Genomic DNA, 18,643 nt, shown 5'->3' on the forward strand with positions numbered 1-18,643 from the left:
AAGTACATTTCATTTCATTTTTTAAAATTTCTTTTGGGGGTGACTGAAAAAGAGAATCTCAAGCGAAGACCTTGCTGAGCAAGCTTGGAACCTTGAGCCAAAATTAAAGAGTCGGAAGCTTAATCCACTGAGCCAGCCAGGCACCCTTGAAGTGGTCATTCTTAACGGCCAGGAGTTCTATAGGTTTTCTAATGTTCGAGTGGCTTAGAGGGACTCACCAGTACTTGATTTTCCCCAGACACACTTTTCCAGATAGCTGATTTTCTTTCTTGTACGTTCTAAATAACAGAAGACTTATTTTTTTATTTAATTCAACATTTACAAGCATGAAAAATTTTTTTAAAGGGGGGGTTACCGGGCGCCTGGGTGGCTCAATGGGTTAAGCCGCTGCCTTCGGCTCAGGTCATGATCTCAGGGTCCTGGGATCGAGTCCCGCATCGGGCTCTCTGCTCGGCAGGGAGCCTGTTTTCCCCTCTCTCTCTCTCTGCCTGCCTCTCCATCTGCTTGTGATTTCTCTCTGTCAAATAAATAAATAAAATCTTAAAAAAGGGGGGGGTTCCCTTTTGTCTTATTCCTGGAGGTAGTCATTGTTAAGGTGAGAATGTAACTTTGTAGGCCTTGTTCCTTGTACCTACTAACATGTATAGCTTTAAAAGAGAAATTCTATCATGGTAAGTTTTGTGTTGTTTCTCATGGAAGAGGAAGGACCTCTTTGTTAGTTCCTGTAATTTGACAACATGTTTTTACACCGCTAGATGACATGTTACTTAACAACCTCTTCCTGATGGGCATTTTATTTTTTTTTAATTTTTAAATTATTTTTTATTAACATATAATGTATTATTTGTTTCAGGGGTACAGGTCTGTGATTCATCAGTCTTACACAATTCACAGCGCTCACCATAGTACCCTGATGAGCATTTTAAAGATAATTCCAATTTTCTTTCTGTGTAAGTAGTGCCACAGTGAATATTCTTAGGCCAGCGGTGTTCAGGCAGTGGTGATCTAGCAGACATCATTAGGTCATGTCTGGAGACAGTGTGGTTGTCCCAACTGGATGAGGAGGTGCTACCGGCATCTAGTGGGCTGAGGCCAGGGATACTACTGAGCCTTCTGCAGTGCACAGAACGACTCCCCCAACAAGGAATAATTGGGCCCAAAATGTCAGTAATGCTGAGGATGAGAAATACTACTTACAGGCCCACATATGAGAATGTATCTGTAGGAGATGTTACAAAAAGTAGTGTATTCTTGGGTCAAGAGATAAGCACTTCTGCTTTGGCAGGTCCTGCTTGTTTGGTCTACACTCCCACTGAAGTGTGAGTGCACCCATTTCCATCCTCTTGCCAACACTTAATTTTATCTAAACTATTGGAAGCTCTGGAACCCTGTGACATCTTGTTTTGATGGATACGTGTGTAATTACTAGGAAGGTTGAACATCATTTCGTTTTGATTAGCCATCTGGTTTTCTCGGAAGTAGAATTGCCATCTTCTGGAGTTCCATTGCTATCACTTCTTCTTCTTCTTTTTTTTTTTTTTTTTTTTGGTGGACTTTCCTCTATCAAGGAGGCAAAATGTGGAAAGAACCTTGCAAGAAGAAACAGATGAGCAAAGTCTCTTACGATGGATAGTGGATATTCTGTGTGGCATAATGAGTTCAGCCTGGCTTGTGGGATTCCAACTCTAGCCCTCTTGGTTAGAGCAGAAGAAGCCCTTTTGTCTGAACCAAGGTTCCCTGACGTGAGATGTTTGTTCTGTGACAACAAGATGAAAAATTAGGCACATACAGCTTGGGAGGATGAAAAGATGTGCCTACTTGAGGAAAGGGGATGGGGGGGGGTGGATATTCCTGGAATTCAAATTTTGTCTTTAAAACATCAAAAGTTGACAGCTTATCAAGAGTTTATACTCTTGAGAGAAGTGAGTCATCCACTCTTTCCCCGGAAGTCCTATGACTTTGAAGTTGGTACTTAATAGACTCTGTAATTGTGAATATGTGCTTACAGCTCTCCTTTCCTTCTTCCATTGCGCTCACCGTAAGAATTGATGTCCATCGTAAAGAGAATGCAGGCGCTGCTGAGAAGTCCATTACTATCCTCTCTACCCCTGAAGGTACCTCTGCGGCTTGTAAGTCTATTCTGGAGATTATGCATAAGGAAGCTCAAGATATAAAATTGTGAGTAAAGAGGATTAACCTGTGAAGATTTGATGTTCATGCTGTTTGATTTGGAATTCTAGGACAGTTCTTAGGAATTGCCAACAAACACAAGGAAATGCTGTCCTGAAGAATTACGGTGGTTGGCACTATTGATTTGGTTGGAAAGCATGTCTTTTAAATGTTTCATTTTCTGTCATGTTTGGATATGGAGTGACTGCTGTGAGTGATGGAAAGTCTAGCTGTAGAAGGAGGCACTTACGGGATAGGAAGCCCACCTAAGGACCAAGAAGTGTCCTTGGGATTTACCCAAAATATACCTCAAATCCTGACTCCTTTACTCTGAACCCATTGGAGCTCTGTTCTTGTTGTGTGCCCAGCCATACTCTGCAGCAGCAGGGAGGCTAGAAGCAGAGAAATACGTCATCCTGTGCTAAGGCAAACTGAAGATTTTTTTGGTTGTTCTGGGTTGAAACTCTAAATGCCTGTCCCATAGGAACTTGGAGTGAGCGGAGTTTGGATTCTTTGCCACTTGAGCTTATAGCACAGTGTTACCCTAAAAGGAGGGTCCAAAATTAGGTACTGGCATTAGCCTGGGAACCTAATCAACAGCACTCAAGTTGTAGGGACCTTTAATATGTAGTAAATATATTTTAGTTATAAGATGTGATATGTTGCTATAAGATTATAATTCCTTTCAAAATAGAGAAAAAATTTAAAGAGCTCACCATCCAGATAATACCTGTGATATTTTAAAGTGATAGGTATCAATTAGAAATTCAAAAAGGTACTCAGTGAAAAGTGAAAGCCCCCCTTCCTGTTCTTACACTCTTCTCCTAAAGACTAATCACTGTTGAGTTTCTTCTGTTTCCTTCTATAAATTTTGCATATGTCTCTAGGAATGCATTTAAAAATTTATGGCAAAATCATACTGTTTTGTGTTTATACATTGTCTTCTGGTATTGGGGATTTAGGGATATGGATTTGAGTAGAAGGTGTTTTCAGTGAGCTAAGAGAATCTATCCTTTGAAGATATTCCCTAAGATGCATAAAAGAAAATGGTTTTAAAAATTAACTTCACAAGCTTGTTAATGGTTTTGTGTGTGTGTGTGTGTGCTCCCTCTAATCACGCATTGCTAGAATGTAGGTCAGCAGACTTTAAACTACCTGGCATTATGTTTCCTGTATGGTAGGTAGGAAGTAAATGTTTAATGAATGGATATTATCTTTTTATCTAGGAGAAGGTTTACTTACTTACCCTGATTCTATGACCTTTTTCTTTTTTATTTACAGCACAGAAGAGATTCCCTTGAAGATATTAGCCCATAATAACTTTGTAGGCCGTCTTATTGGTAAGGAGGGAAGAAACCTTAAAAAAATTGAGCAAGACACTGACACTAAAATCACAATATCTCCGTAAGTGCCTCCTTGCTTTCTTTGAATTAGGAAATTCTCAAGCACTGCTGTTAAGCTAGAGGTTATAGATCCAGCAGAGCTTCTTCCATCTTGGAGGTGTGTGGGCCAGCCTGGACCACCATACTTACATTTTGTTTCTCAAACTTAATCTGTTTTTGGCGTCTAACCCATATTGAAAGCATTATCTCTTCCTAGTAAAGACGCAGAAAGTGCTAAATGCTTTATATTCGTATTTTCTAGCTGAAGTCTTAGGTTTTTGACATATAATCCCAAAGTTGAAATATATAACCCAGATTATTATCTGTCACTGTGTGACAAATTATCCCAATATTTGGCAGCTTGAGACCATAGTAAATATGTATCGCTCACCTGAATTCTGTGAGTCAGGAATTCGGGAGCAGCCTAACTGGATGGTTCTGGCTCGGGGTCTCTTGATGTTGCTGACGAGTCCATGCTGGCTGCCGGTGTGAGGCCACATCACAGGGTGCTTGGGTGTCTTTAAGAATTGGTGGTTGTCTTCCCCCACAGAGTGGCTTATCCAAGAAAGAGCAAGATGGAAGTGGCAATGTCTTTTATGACACTCATAAAATCACATGCTGTTATTTTTCTAATATGATTTACACAAGTCAGCTCTACTCAGCAAGGGAGGGGATTACACTCTGGAGAACAGGTCACCTCAGAAGCTGCAAGTTGTTGTAAAGAAAAAAACACGTATAATAAACAATCCTACCCAAAAATACGCCTTTTTAGATCTATGAAATAGTCTTCCCTGTGTAGATGTTTACCTTTTTAGCAGATTAGAGAAAAACTTAAGGAGCACTAACCCATTCATCTGGCTCAAGTTTAGCTTAAGACATTCTGCTGCTAAGTAGTGAAAGTGAGAATTTAATTTTATTTATTTACTTTTTAAAAAATTATAAAATTATAAAAAATTTTTTATATATTTATTTGACAGAGAGACCGTGAGAGAGGGAATACAAGCAGGAGCATTGGAGAGAGAGAAGCAGGCTTCCCATTGAGCAAGGAGCCCAGTGGGGCTCAATCCCAGGACTCTGGGATCATGACCTGAGCCAAAGGCAGATGCTTAATGATGGAGCCACACAGGCACCCCGAACATGAGAGTTTTAACTATAGTTAAGGAGAGCTACACCGGTTTTCTGTATCATTTCAATCTATTTAGTCTTTTTTTCATGGCTAAGAGTCTCCCATTGCTTCCTCTCAAGGCTGTTAACTAGCTCCTGCTCAGGCAGCCTCAGATGTCATCTGAATGGATTTTGAAGCTTCAGAGGGACCTAGGTCAAGGAGAGAGTTGCTGCATATTGCTAATGCCTTCTAACTTTTTAGTGGTCTTAATTGTCATCAAAGGATCTTATTTTTTAGTCAAGACAGATTGATTTATGTTATTTTCTCCAGCTTACTTTGATCCAAACTCTAAAATTATTGGCAAAGAGTAAGTTTGGACACGTGAATTCTAGTTTGCTTTTTGGGAATATTACCATGATTATTTCTTGCTTGGTGACCCAGAAGATGCAGTTGCATGAGAATGCCAGTGATGTGTAGAATTGGTCAGTGCAGACTAGGAACATCTTTTTTAAAGGTTATGTATGTCTGGTTCTTGGTTTCCACTAAAACTGTACATCACTCTGATCATTTTCTTTATTTCACTGTTGAAGTGTGAAAAAGGTTCACCTTAAAAGTGGACAAGAAATAAGTACACTGTGTTGCAAGCATGGACTTCATTGAGCTGTTTACACTTAGTATTTTTTACTGAGAAGGTAGGAGGGGAGAAGGATTCTGTCTGCAGCTTTGTGGTTCTTGGACTCATGTCTTCTGGGGCTTACTCAGTGTGCCTTGTGTCTGACCATCCGCTCTTACATAGCACCAGCCACCACGGCTGGGTTTAGTTGCCATCTGTGGCTGAACTGTTAGGAGCTGTCTTCCTCCCGTAATTTCCATTCTTTTTCTTTCTCCTCTTTTTCATTCCACAGATTGCAGGAATTGACGCTGTATAATCCAGAGCGCACCATTACAGTTAAAGGCAACGTTGAAACATGTGCCAAAGCTGAGGAAGAGATAATGAAGAAAATCAGGGAGTCTTATGAAAATGATATTGCTTCTATGAATGTTAGTTTTGATATTGGAGGACATGCCTTTATTTTGATGAACAGTTAAAAGATGTTTCAGTTGCATTAATATTGATGTCCTAAATGGTGCAAGCATTAGATGTAGCCTCTTGTTGATTTTTAATACCATAGTCAGTGTCCCCTGGGGTAGTTGGGAGGAAGGCTTTGTTTGACATCAGGCTTGGCTATCTGTGATTTTAGCAAATTTTTTAGTCTTTGAGCTTTACCTTCCTTATCTATTACGTAAGGCTAATACCTACCTAAAACGGCTAATATGTTAATTTGAAGAAGATTAGTATAGTAGGAATGTAGGCTTAAGGAGTAGGTATGTGAACTGGGTTTGAATCCCAGCTCTGTCACTTATTAGCTGCAAGTCTGTTCTCTTGGTTTGTCTCCAAGCATTGGTTTCCTCTTCTGTAAAATGGGGCTACTGTGCCTACGTTGATGCCATGATTAGGACTGGGATTACAATGGATAACATGCATATAAAAGCAACTATAAAGAATTCAAATTTAAAACTCACTTGGTTAGTCACAAACCCTGGAGACAAAAGAATTAAAAATGACAAAATCATTTGTCTAGCACAATGAAGGCAATTAAAGTGAATGGCTGACATTTCTTAATGGATGGAATGGTGCAGAAAATATGACATTTCAAAAGTCGTTTTGATTTTTCAAGTAAATGATTGAAAAAGAAAAAAGACACTCCTCAATTGGGCCCTATACCTAAAAGAAGGAACATAAGAAATGATACTACCTTTTGTGAGAGGAGCCTAGAAGAATGCTGATTGTTTTAGCCCACATGACTGGCTTCATGGCCTACCTTACCATCATAACTGCTCATCTGATGTTTCAGAGTCCCTTGCAAGCAAATCCAACTCCATATACCTTTTAAAGAGCTTCTCAAGTATGCTCACATCTCAACTCTCTAATCTCCACCTTACTTCCACAACCATTATAAAACTGAACCAAAACAAAATTCCCTTTTTGGCTCCTGGATCTACTCCAAAGATAGGTTTAGTTGCCATAGTTACATGGGATGGGACCTGATTTCCAAAGATTTTGACTTTGTGGCATTTAGACCCACAGCCGCCAAATTTTATCTCCGCTTGTTCTATATATCTAATTTGCTTTTTAACGCATAAATCTTGTTTGATTACTTCTTCACCTAATGCATGTTTTTTAGTCTGTATTTACCGTGTGCCCATAGCATACAAAGTACATATTTGTTTAAGCACTCTTGAGCTGATCATTAAGGAAAGGAAGGGTGTTTCCTGCTTTGAGAAAGGTGGTGTAGCTTTACATCAAGGAGGGGGCAAATGAGCACACGGATTTTAAAATACTAAGAAATATGAACAGATATATATACTCAAGTATAATTACATGGAACATCTGCTTTGTTCTAAAGTTTGAGTCATAAAATGATTTTTTTCTTTACTAGATAAGAGATTACAATCTGAATATTATCACTTATAAATACTCATACTTGATTTTTTAATTGTAAAATGAGAGACATTTTTACTATTGCAGCTTCAAGCACATTTAATTCCTGGATTAAATCTGAATGCCTTGGGTCTGTTCCCACCCACTTCAGGGATGCCACCTCCCACCTCAGGGCCCCCTTCAACTATGACTCCTCCTTACCCACAGTTTGAGGTAAGATAATGTACCTTGGCTTTCTGTATGGTTGAGTGGGATGCAGTCAGAGGGACACAATCAGAATTTGTTGCCCTCAAGCAGTGTGACATTAAATGCTAATCAGGACAAATTCTAATGTAAAACCTGGTCCCCATATGGTAGGTTCAGAGTCAGCACTTGCTTTCCATTTCCTATCAATAGAACCTTTTTACGTCCCTCTTTGTAGAGTGGACTTGTAAATTATCCTTTTGAACTTTTGGGATGGTAGGGTTGTCAACATTGGTTTTTAAATATCGAAAGAAAAGTTTGAGACTTTGGGTGGGGAGAGGAAGTTATTTCTAAAAGATGAAGGAAAGAACTTTTAAAAGGCTTCCTTCATCTTTAACTTCACTTGGAAGTTAACTGCTTTGAAAGGTCAATAAAGGAGCGCTTGGGTGGCTCAGTCTTTGAAGCGTCCGCCTTTGGTCCAGGTCTTGATCTCAGGGTCCTGGATTTGAGCCCCATGTTGGGCTCCCCGCTCACCGGGAGAGTCTGCATCCCGCCCCTGCTGCCGTCTTCCCCACGCCTCCCCTGCCCACCCTCTCTACGTGAGTGCTCTTTCTCTCAAATAAATAAAATTAAAAAAAAAATGTCACTAATAAAGACATGTTTTCCATTTTGAGTGTGCTTTTTAAACAGTGAACTCAAGATAGTTTTGTTCACAGGTCTGTTGTGTATATGTGTGTGCAACCATTAAACAGCTTTCATTCATTTGTAAAGATGTAGACTGTTAAGAAAGAAACCTTACTTTTATAGTTGCTTTTTAAGAAGAACATTTTTCTGAGGTTTCAAAAATGGGAGACCAGTGATAGTATAAAAATAATTGCAGCATAACAGATACTTTACCTAGTAATTTTTTTTTGGAAAGTAGTCAACAGTTCTTTTGTATAATTGGTGGTAATTGGACGTAGACAGTCATGTGAAATAAATTTAGCAACATTCTAGGATCTTCTGTCATAGATTGTGTTTACATCTCTCCCTTCCTTTTTGACTCTTCCTTAATAGATGCTTTGAGTAGTACCTCCTCTACCAATTTACGAAAATGTCCAGCTGGAAATCGTTCAGCGTTCCATCATAACATTGCCTAGACTACATGTAGAGTAAAATGCTTCTAGAATTGTATAGAGAACACAGATTGCTAAGATTGTTCACATTTTATAAAAAGATTTTATTTATTTATTGGACAGAGAGATCACAGCAGAGGCAGCAGAGAGAGGTGGGGAAGAAGGCTCCCCTCTGAGTAGAGAGCCTGATGCGGGGCTCGATCCTAGGACCCTGAGATCATGACCAGAGCCAAAGGCAGAGGCTTAATCCACTGAGCCACCCAGGTGCCCCAGATTGTTCATATTTTATCAAGGAAGAATTTCCTTGGCCTGTCCTTAACCACCAGACTGTGTTAAGTGTTTTTCACATTTGACCTCTCGCAATGTTTCTGCCTTTATGATCAGCAACTTTTGCATCTTCCCCTGCAACTCATCTGCCACTCTGAACATGTTTCGTCCTTGAAGCCGTATGACCAGCCCATTAATCTATGGATAAGCATCAAAATTTCAGCCCCACATCAGTGTGAATAGATCCACCAGGCAGTGTCTGAAGCTTTCCAGCACAGCTGAAGGTGCTGTGAAGTAGCTGATTTGTGTGTACCTTGATGCTTAAAGGGGCTGGGGGAAAGGATCCCTGGGGTAAGAGTGCAGGTCCAGCCCAGCTCTGCCTGCGCTTTGTATCGCCGTAGGTAACTCTCCTCTTCCCTCTGCGTTTGTTTTCAAACCTGCACAATGAAGAAACTGAACTAGATGAGTTATCTTTTAAGGATTCTTCTCTTGAGTCAGGCTTTTCTAGTTTTTACAGAATTCAAATATAAAACATTTAATAGGAGAGTCAAAGTGAGCCTAAAATAGGAATTGGAGAGAATATGGACTTAACATCTAATATAGTTTTCTTTATTATAAATAGATGGTATTTGTCATGTTACTGAGTTTAGGGCACATGTATCCATGACACTTTTGTGTAAAATAGCATTGATTACAAGTGACAAGGAACTGATTATTTAAAGTTACTCTGTGCTGAAGAAGTTCTGTAAGCTGCATCTCTGCTAGGTGCCTTAAACTAGCTTTCTCTTTGGGCACACCCCTTAATCTGTCTGTTCCTCATTTTGCCAATTTGTAAATTGAGGTGTCATTTAAATTCATCTCTCTACTGGTTACATACCATGGTCAGTAAAGCTTTTCACATTGCAAGTGGTAGGATTATAGAACATTCTGTCCTTTACACTTAAGTGGCTGTTTCAGTGCGGAAATTCCTAAAGTGATTCTTAGGTAGCTATTTTTAAGATTCATAAGTAATAGGAATGTTATGTAGATTTGCTCAGTTTTGTAATTTAGTGATACAGTTCTGTGTAATGGGTTCTTGTGTTCTAAGAAAAAATTAAGATTGTTTTAAGACAAGTGAGAGTATATTAAAAACATTATTTACAAAGGACTTTTATGATTTTAAATGTCTGAGTGACTTAAAGCAAGTAGAGATTTTGTTTCATTTTAAGAATGGGGAAGAGAGTCAGTGACCTTTAATAAAAGCGAATCAAAAGTAAATGTAAGGAAGATCCCAACTGGAATAGGTGGTCTTTGCTTTTCCTGAGATTTTAAAACTAAATCAGCTAGGTGTAGAAGCAGTCAGTGAGATCAGAAGATGGAGAAGCTGCCAGTAGTAATGGTAATAGTGCCAAGGGGAAGGAGTTCAGAACCCCTGAGGGCCTGGTGGTTTCATGGGCAGGAAAAGGAAATTCTCTACTTAAATAGAATGTGGACAATCTTAGCAATCCAAGTTCTTTGCGGAATTCAAGTGGACATTTTATTCTACATGTATGTAGGCAGTGAAATAACAGAATCCCCAACTTCACACATGGACATTTCTCTAAATGGGTGTAGGAGGTAGCACTCAAAACACTAAGTGCTGGGGCACCTGGGTGGCTCAGTGGGTTGATACCTCTGCCTTCGGCTCGGGTCATGGTCCCAGGGTCCTGGGGTCCCACGTCGGGCTCTCTGTTCAGCAGGGAGCCTGCTTCCCTTCCTCTCTCTCTGCCTGCCTCTCTGCCTACTTGTGATCTCTGTCTGTCAAATAAATAAATAAAATCTTTAAAAACACACACACACACTAAGTGCTAAGAAAGACAAATCTATCTATCTAGTTGGAATCGTTGAAATTATGGTTATATTGCATGGGTTTGTGCAGATGAATGTGTTCTTACAATTTTTATGTAGATTTCAACTTAGCTTTATCTCTGCTTGCTAGTCTTAAACCTCAAAGAATGTGTCAGAAATTATGGGGAGAACTATTCCTGTAATCTACCCTTTTCTCCGGAATGGAAAAAAATCTTTGTTTTTGTGGATTTCAGAAATACGGGCTCACTATTATCTTTCTCCTTAGAAATACATAGGTATATAATCCTATCTTGGAAATTTGGTAATATTTTTACAAACGTTTTAATTAAAAGTAATAATTAATGGGAGTATTGTACTATTTTTAACTTAGTCTCCTCAAGGAATTCACCTTGATGTTCACCACAATATCATGATCACTCTTAAGAAACTTGGCAGAAGGGCTCCTGGGTGCCTCAGGCTTTAATCATCTGCCTTTGCCTCAGGCCATGATCCCAGGGTCCTGGGATCCAGCCCCGCATTAGGCTCCCTGCTGGCCTGGAAGCCTACTTCTCCCTTTCCCACTACCCCTGCTGTGTTCCTCTCTCGCGGTCTCTCTGTCAAATAAATAAGTAAAATCTTTAAAAAAGAGAGATAGGGCTGTGCCTGGGTGGCTCAGTGGGTTAAAGCCTCTGTCTTTTTTTTTTTTTTTTTTTTAAGATTTTATTTTTTTATTTATTTGACAGAGAGAAATCACAAGTAGATGGAGAGGCAGACAGAGAGAGAGAGAGAGGGAAGCAGGCTCCCTGCTGAGCAGAGAGCCCGATGCGGGACTCGATCCCAGGACCCTGAGATCATGACCTGAGCCGAAGGCAGCGGCTTAACCCACTGAGCCACCCAGGCGCCCTAAAGCCTCTGTCTTAAGCTAAGGTCATGATCCCAGGGTCCTGAGATGGAGCCTGGCATCAGGCTCTCTGCTCAGTAGGGAGACTGCTTCCCTTCCTCTCTCTCTGCCTGCTTCTCTGCCTACTTGTGATCTCTGTCAAATAAATAAATAAAATCTTTATAAATAAATAAGTAAATGGGAGATAAAGAACAAACTTGGTGCACGGGCCCCTGGTGGCTCAGTCAGGTTAAGTGCTTTTGGCTCTGATCCCGGATGGGATCGAGCTCCCTGCTCAGCAGGGAGCCTGCTTAGCCCTGTGCCTCTGCTTGCGGCTCCCCCTGCTGTGTGCGCTTGCTTGCGCTCTCTCGCTCTCTCCGTCAAATAAAATCTTAAAAACAAAGCCAAAAACTTGGGACAATACTATTATTTGATATGCAGTCTGTACTTAAATTTCATACTTACCCCATAATGTTCTATTATATACCTGTGTTTTCATTAAAGAATCCAACTAAGGATTCTACATTGCAGTTGTCATGTCTCTCTAGTCCCTGCTTTTTGTTTCTAGCAGGAGTCCATTCCACGTGGTATCACCTACTGCCTACCCACCCTTGTTTTTTAATTCATGGAATGAAAAATTCAGCCTAATGGTTGGAATGCCACCTCATTTGGGTTTGACTGACTGCTTGGACATGATTAGACTCAGGGTTGTACCTTTTTTGAAGGCAGGAATACCTTCTCTGTGTCCCATTGGGAAGCATATGATGTCATGTTGTTTCATTGTTGGTCATGTTGTTTGATCATAAAATAAAGGTAGTGTCTGAGTTCTGCATTGTAAGGGTACCTTTCCCATCTATGATGAAGATGTAATCAGTAGTACTTTGAGAATATGTGTCTTGCTCCCCAACATTCTTTCCCCCCGTGGGTTTTGTATCCATTACAGACATTTGCCTAATCATATATTACTCTTTTTATGTCTGTCATCTTTTACATTTCTTAGTTTGCAATGTTCTGTAAAGAGTAGGTTTCTCTACTATCTGCGTTACAAGGAAGAATTTTTGTTGTTATTGTTCTTTATGTTAGAATTACCCCAGACCTTTTGTGTTAGAGTCCATCCCCCAGGGCAGGAACTGGGGGTAATACTTTGTATTCTAAAGTAATACTTTGGAAAGCGCTCTGGCTGACTCCAGTGTGGAGGTAGCCAAGGTTAACAACTGCTGCTCTGTTTGTTAACTGGTTAAGAACCTGTGTTTCTCCTTGGACTCACATGAATCAGAATCTCTGTGGGAGCAGATGGAAGCTCAGAAATTGGTGACTTTTGTAAAGGTCAGCAGGAGTCCCTTGTTACCCATTCATTGTCAAATTACTGTTCTGCAAGGAGTGCTTACTATTCTGTGGAAGGTGGACTTAAATGTTGGAAAAATATCAAGGGTAATGCACAGTAGACAATACTTGGGATAAGCATAAATATATACCACTCAGGTATGTCACTCTTTCTAGCTTGTTTGTGCTTTATTTTAAAGTGTGGGCAGGGGGTGCCTGAGTGGATTGGTCAGTTAAATGTCCAACTCTTGACTTGGGCTCAGATCATCATCATAGGGTCAGGAGATCAAGCCCCGCCTCGGGCTCCAGGCTGGGCGTAGAGCCCACTTAAGATTCTCTCCCTAGGCTCGCCCACCCCATCCCACACCACTTGCAGGCTTTCTCTGATTCTTTAAAAACAACAACAACAACAACAAAACAGACAAACAAAAACCTGGTCAAAAACTTCCCTCCTTTCCTCTGGATCACCTATGATTACAATCCACAAATACCAGGCCAGAAACGTCTGTGGGATGCTGCCATATGTCTGTTTTCATGCCTTTAAATATACTTTGGCATGCTGTGTCTATCAGGATTAGCTTTGGCTGGGTGTTACAGGGGAAAAAATTGGTTTAAATGAGTTTTCCTTCTTCATCAAGAGAGGTGAAGGGTAGACAATCCAAGGCTGGGGGTGGTGGTGCTGCATCATCTAGGACAGGTGCTCCTGTTGGCTTAGTTAGCATGCTGCCTCCCAGACCAGGATGACTGCTCAAGCTCCAGCCATTGAATCTGATTCCAGCCAGCAAGGATGAAGGATAAAAAATCAGCACCCACCTCCTATATGGACACTACCTGACCATAGCTTTTTACACTTCCACGGGTTAGTCATGTTTGCCAGAACATAACATTGGGTACATCTGCTACAAGAGAAGCTGGGAAGCAGTGTCTGTAACCGTAGAGATGAGTAACCCTGCCCCACTGGATTTTGTGATATTACCTGCAAATATAGCCTGCGAGGGTGCAGGTGAGCTTTTAAGTCCTCTCAAAAACGAAACCAAAAAAAAAAAAAAACCCGTCTCTCCTGCCCCCCACCTCACCCCCCGCGCTGCCCAAAAAAACAGCCCAGAATAATCTAAGTCGATTCTGGAGGAGAAAATGGGATCTTTCAGATTCTATCCTGTAGATTATTTTCACATCGAAACAAAGGGGAAAACACCATTTTCACAGAATGTATTATGTTTCTGGATACTAGTTAGAATGAATTCTACTTCCAAATAGCTATGAGGTAATTTCCGGATTTACTGTTTTAGGGGAACAATTCTATGACAAGTTTTGTTTTAGTATAGAACTCTTTGGGGAAATACTAGGTTGGAATGGCTTTGCCTTCACTCTGTATTATTAGACTTGGTTCTTTGTCTAAACTCAGATCACTAATACTAGTAAGTCTATCTACTGGTCACCACTTTTTGAAACACAAACTTGTTTTTAAAGGCAATAATTAAATTTGTCAAAGCTTGATCCGTTTTCTTTCTTACCATTTCTTTTTATGTTCCTTTTTTCCCCCCCCTGGCTTCACTTTTCTTCTTGCTGAAGAACCTACTATTGTAGGTCTTTGAGGGTCTGTGATGCCATTTATTGAAAAACTGGGTTAGAGGAGTAAAGGTTGGCCGGTACCTGCCCTCAGCACGCGAGGACGCTCCTCCGCCACGGCCTGGCGTCTACGGCTGCTGAGGAGAAGCTTGCTGGTCCTTAGAAGCTCTCACAGGGAAGTCGGTTACTCATTAAGGTTGACTCTTTAATCCTTGATGCCCTGTGGGTTAGCAGTGGATCTCTTTTACTTTAAGTGTATATTGCCTGGTAAGAAGTAGGTTTTGATGACTCAATGTTTCAAAGACTCGACTCTCTTTTTATGTATTGCTTCCTCTTTCTTTTAGAGTTGTTTCATTTTTTTACTCCTGTTTTCTCACTGCTGCTTTGTAACATGAAAGGGGAATTGATGCACCTTGACTTTGGATAAATCCTTTGCTTCTGTTCCATTCCAGAACTTTGCTCACCCTCCCACCCCACCCCCTCAGTGTATTCTAACTGGAACCTGCCAGGTGGATTTTTTTTCTGATAGAGCCAGAGTCGGTTCTTCCAGCAGACAAAAAGTCTCTAGTTCCTGCCTAGCAGCTGGCTCATGCAGTACTTAATTGGCAAACTTTGAGTTTAGAAATGACAAGAAACGCTCCTTTCAAAAATGCTCGAACAGTAGGGAAGAGGCCATTGGCAGTTCCTGAACAGAGCAAGAGCTGAAGTTGGCATGGCCCAGGACAGCATCCATAGCTGAATGTTATTTCCTGGCGTTGGGGTTGGCAGGAGTTAGCTCAAGTGCTGTTGTCTTCATAATTTTGATAGCATCTTTGGAATCTTCCCAGAAGTCTCCAGAACAATAGTGTGGTCTGAAAATTGCAAAGTTTCTGTTTATCGAAGAGGCAAGAAAGATGAACGTTTTCTTTGGTTTTTAGCTAGTTGAGGGTGCTCTTTAAGAAACAATATTTTATGAGTTGAAAGGGATTTTTGAATCTATTCTCTTAGCCTTACTACTTAGGATTTCTTATTATAGGTACAGCTCTTTTGTTAGAAAAAAAAAAAAATCAAAGTAAATAACTTACTGTATACACTAGTACCTCTAGGAGGCCTTGGCTACTTAGCTATGGGGAGAAATTTTCAGTGCCTTCTTTTTTTTTTTTTTTTTTTTTGAAGACTTCAGTATTCTGTTCAGGTCATGAAGTTGAGTAAACTTAATTTCAGTTCCAGACCAAAATCCATTAAAACAAAACAAACAAAACAAAGCAAAAATCCCCAATGCTATCTGTTGTACAAACCAAAGGGAAACACTGGCGTCCTTCCAGGTTCCTGAAGGCTGGTCTTACTAGCTGGCAGGCTTGCCTCCATGCCTGTGTGATGTCTTAGGTTCTGTTCCCCACAAAGGAAATACACTTAACCTTACTGTTTGCTCATTCTTGTATCTCCTCATGATAGATGATTAGGAATTACTCGTTGGCAGACTTCACCAGTTATGCAAACTTTCAGTTGAGCAGCTTTGTTCTTATGTTATTTCAAGCTATAACATAGAGTCTGCCAAGAAGTCCAAAGGAGGTTTTGCCAATAGGCATCTGGCAGAAATCCACTGGGAAGCTGCTTGGGTCATGTGACTATCCTTCACCTGAAGGTTTAGGAAGAAGGGTTCAGGATAATGAAGCTGAACATTAACTTAAACGCAGAGAATGTGTAACAAGGAAGGGTAATGCTGATGAGTTTTTTTTCAAGCTTGATCTCTGAGACTTGAAGTCACAGGTGCAAGAGGCTTATCATAACCCATTGTTCTGGCTTCTTAGTTTTATAAGTAAGAATTATCTACATATCCACATCCTGGAAACAGGGCTTACTATGCAGAACTCTACACAACAGTAATTTGTACCACAGAGCCAGTTTAATGACTGTCAAAGAGGCAGGATAATAATGTGAGGTGCCTTATATTCCCAAAAGAAAGGTTCCTTTAAAAGGAACTTACAGTCAGGGGGCACCTGGGTGGCTCAGTGGGTTAAGCCTCTGCCTTTGGCTCAGGTCATGATCCCAGGGTCCTGGGATCAAGCCCCACATGGGGCTCTCTGCTCAGCAGGGAGCCTGCTTACCCCCATCTCTCTGCCTGCCTCTCTGCCTACTTGTGATCTCTGTCTGTCAAAAAAAAAAAAAGTAACGGTCAGGGAGGTGCTCGGTGGATGTGGAATTGGCGTGAAGGGAATTGGGTGATGTTCAGAAATGTCTTCATCAAGCCTCAGACATCTGATGAGTCAACTTTTTATGAAGGTGCTGTTGCCAGGGGCAACAGCGCGGTACCTCCTCTTGGTACGTTTAGTTTGCTTCTTTCTGACACTGCTTTTTCTGTCGGATGGGCTCGGTTGGTCCTGTTTTTATCCCAGCACAGAAGAGTTTTCTGTCTGTATACGGATTTTTTATGTCTTCACCCCTTTTTTCTGTTAAAACTTGGTCCTTTTGGCCCTCTTCTACTGACCACCCCTACTTTTTCAAAACCTCACACAACTTTTAAGTTTGTTTTTAGTCTTCGTATTGGATGTGTTGACTCCGGCTTGAGTCCCACCCTCAAAACGCAACAAAAAAAGCGCTGATGGCCTTTCGTCACTGTGTCAGAAAGATTATTTGGCTTTTGATCAGCTTTTGTGGCAGCAGCCTAGGTTTGAGCTTTTCTCCTGGGAGAGTTGTCTTCAGCATCTTCTAGGCCAGGACACATGCCCATACTGTGCCTGCGAGTCTCTGCAGCTTTTGCTCCAAGAATGCCTGTTAACATTACTCCTCGGAAGACAGAAGTTGCTCTCTGGGATCAGTCCCGGGAAAAGTGTTTTTTACTAAGCAAATGGATAGTTTTTCTCTTCCAGGCATACTCAATTATGCGGCTGATTTTCTTTTTTTAAATCAGCTGCTAGGAAGCTTAGAGCCAAGTGTGTACAAGAACAGCATTCCTGGCTTCATCTTTTATATTCAGGTCCCTATGCTCTTATTTCTTCACCTCCTTTGTTTTACTTCTAGATTATGTGTATTTTCTAAGCAGCCTAAAATTTTTCTGGAGCAGGGCCCAGAAAACAAATAATTACACAGTCGTGGCAAAATACAACGGGCAGATCTGAGCGAATTATACACTGGGTTTCGTCTGATCATTAAAAAGGTCTTTATCACTGTCAGGCCAAAAACAAAAGAATATTACTCAGAAGAACATGGTATAGATGTTCTCAGTGAGATAAAATACTTAGATCCTATCTTTACTTTTAAAAAGTTAATATTAATGTATCAATTTTACCATAAGGACCAGAATGACAAATTTTTATCGAGCACAATTTATGGTCAATGTCTGAATTAATTCAGTTATTAAAATAGGAAAGGTCCCCTGGAATAAGTGGTACATGGTCATTGCAGAACACACTGGCAGGCTGTGAGATATGGTGCTTTGCATACAGAGGCACTATTCTTAGCACTGGGAAATACTAAAGAACGAATAACTAATGTTACTCGTTTAGTGTTTTAGTGAATAGCAGCAGAAGTGACTTGGCCAAGCAGTGCAGGGCAGGGCCCTGTAACAGCTCTCATAGCAGAGAGTTCAGTGGCAAGTCAAACCCTCTTCTGGAGTATTTGTTCTCAGAGGCAGGGGGGCTTCATGTATTTGACGGCTATATTGAGACCTGTGGTGTCGTACTATGTCCTGGGAAACGTCAGAAATACCAAGTTGTCAAGAAAGTAGTACAGCTATGTGTACATATATTGAAGAAACAATCCATTGATTTTCCTCGGTACTATTTCCTGGAGTTGAATTTGAGGTTCACTCTTTTTTTTTTTTTTTTTTTTTTTAAAGATTTTATTTATTTATTTGACAGAGAGAGATCACAAGTAGGCAGAGAGGCAGGCAGAGAGAGAGAGAGGAGGAAGCAGGCTCCCTGCTGAGCAGAGAGCCCGATGCGGGACTCGATCCCAGGACCCCGAGATCATGACCTGAGCTGAAGGCAGCGGCTTAACCCACTGAGCCACCCAGGCGCCCTCTTAACGGGAAATAGGATTTACCTCCTGGGGGTTACAGGTCAGTGAAGAGACTTGGAAAGAAGAGCACAGTTCAGATGATTTTCATTTGTAGAAAACTTGGCATGGGGGTCTCGAATCCTCTGTTGCTTTCTGTTTTGTAAGTGTGAAAGGCGTGGTTCAAAATAGGATTTCCCCCTTTAATATATTCGTTGGCCATAAAACACATGTATTAGTATGAGAATTTGGAAATAACTGTCAACGGTAAATGTTAATACTCTGATCTGGCATTTGTGTTACATAAGATCTTGGAAGTATTTATATAGGAGCCTAAGATTTATGTTTAGAGATTTGACTGCAGTGTTACAGAAATCAGTAAAAAAA

At 40.7% G+C, this 18,643-nt stretch overlaps 1 protein-coding gene across 3 annotated transcripts in view; it reads left to right on the forward strand.

Moving 5' to 3' along the window:
• The window catches only part of IGF2BP3 (insulin like growth factor 2 mRNA binding protein 3), a 140,812-nt gene that overhangs the window by 110,300 nt on the left and 11,869 nt on the right, over window positions 1-18,643 (forward strand). For all 3 annotated transcript variants that reach the window (XM_032303934.1, XM_032303932.1, XM_032303933.1), the window contains exons 7-10: window positions 2,044-2,178; window positions 3,451-3,573; window positions 5,562-5,697; window positions 7,226-7,351. In XM_032303934.1, coding sequence (XP_032159825.1) covers window positions 2,044-2,178; window positions 3,451-3,573; window positions 5,562-5,697; window positions 7,226-7,351 — 520 coding nt within the window. The remainder of the gene's footprint in view (window positions 1-2,043; window positions 2,179-3,450; window positions 3,574-5,561; window positions 5,698-7,225; window positions 7,352-18,643) is intronic.

The sequence above is a fragment of the Mustela erminea genome, chromosome 11, assembly GCF_009829155.1.
Source record: "Mustela erminea isolate mMusErm1 chromosome 11, mMusErm1.Pri, whole genome shotgun sequence".
Classification (NCBI taxonomy): Eukaryota; Metazoa; Chordata; class Mammalia; order Carnivora; family Mustelidae; genus Mustela; species Mustela erminea.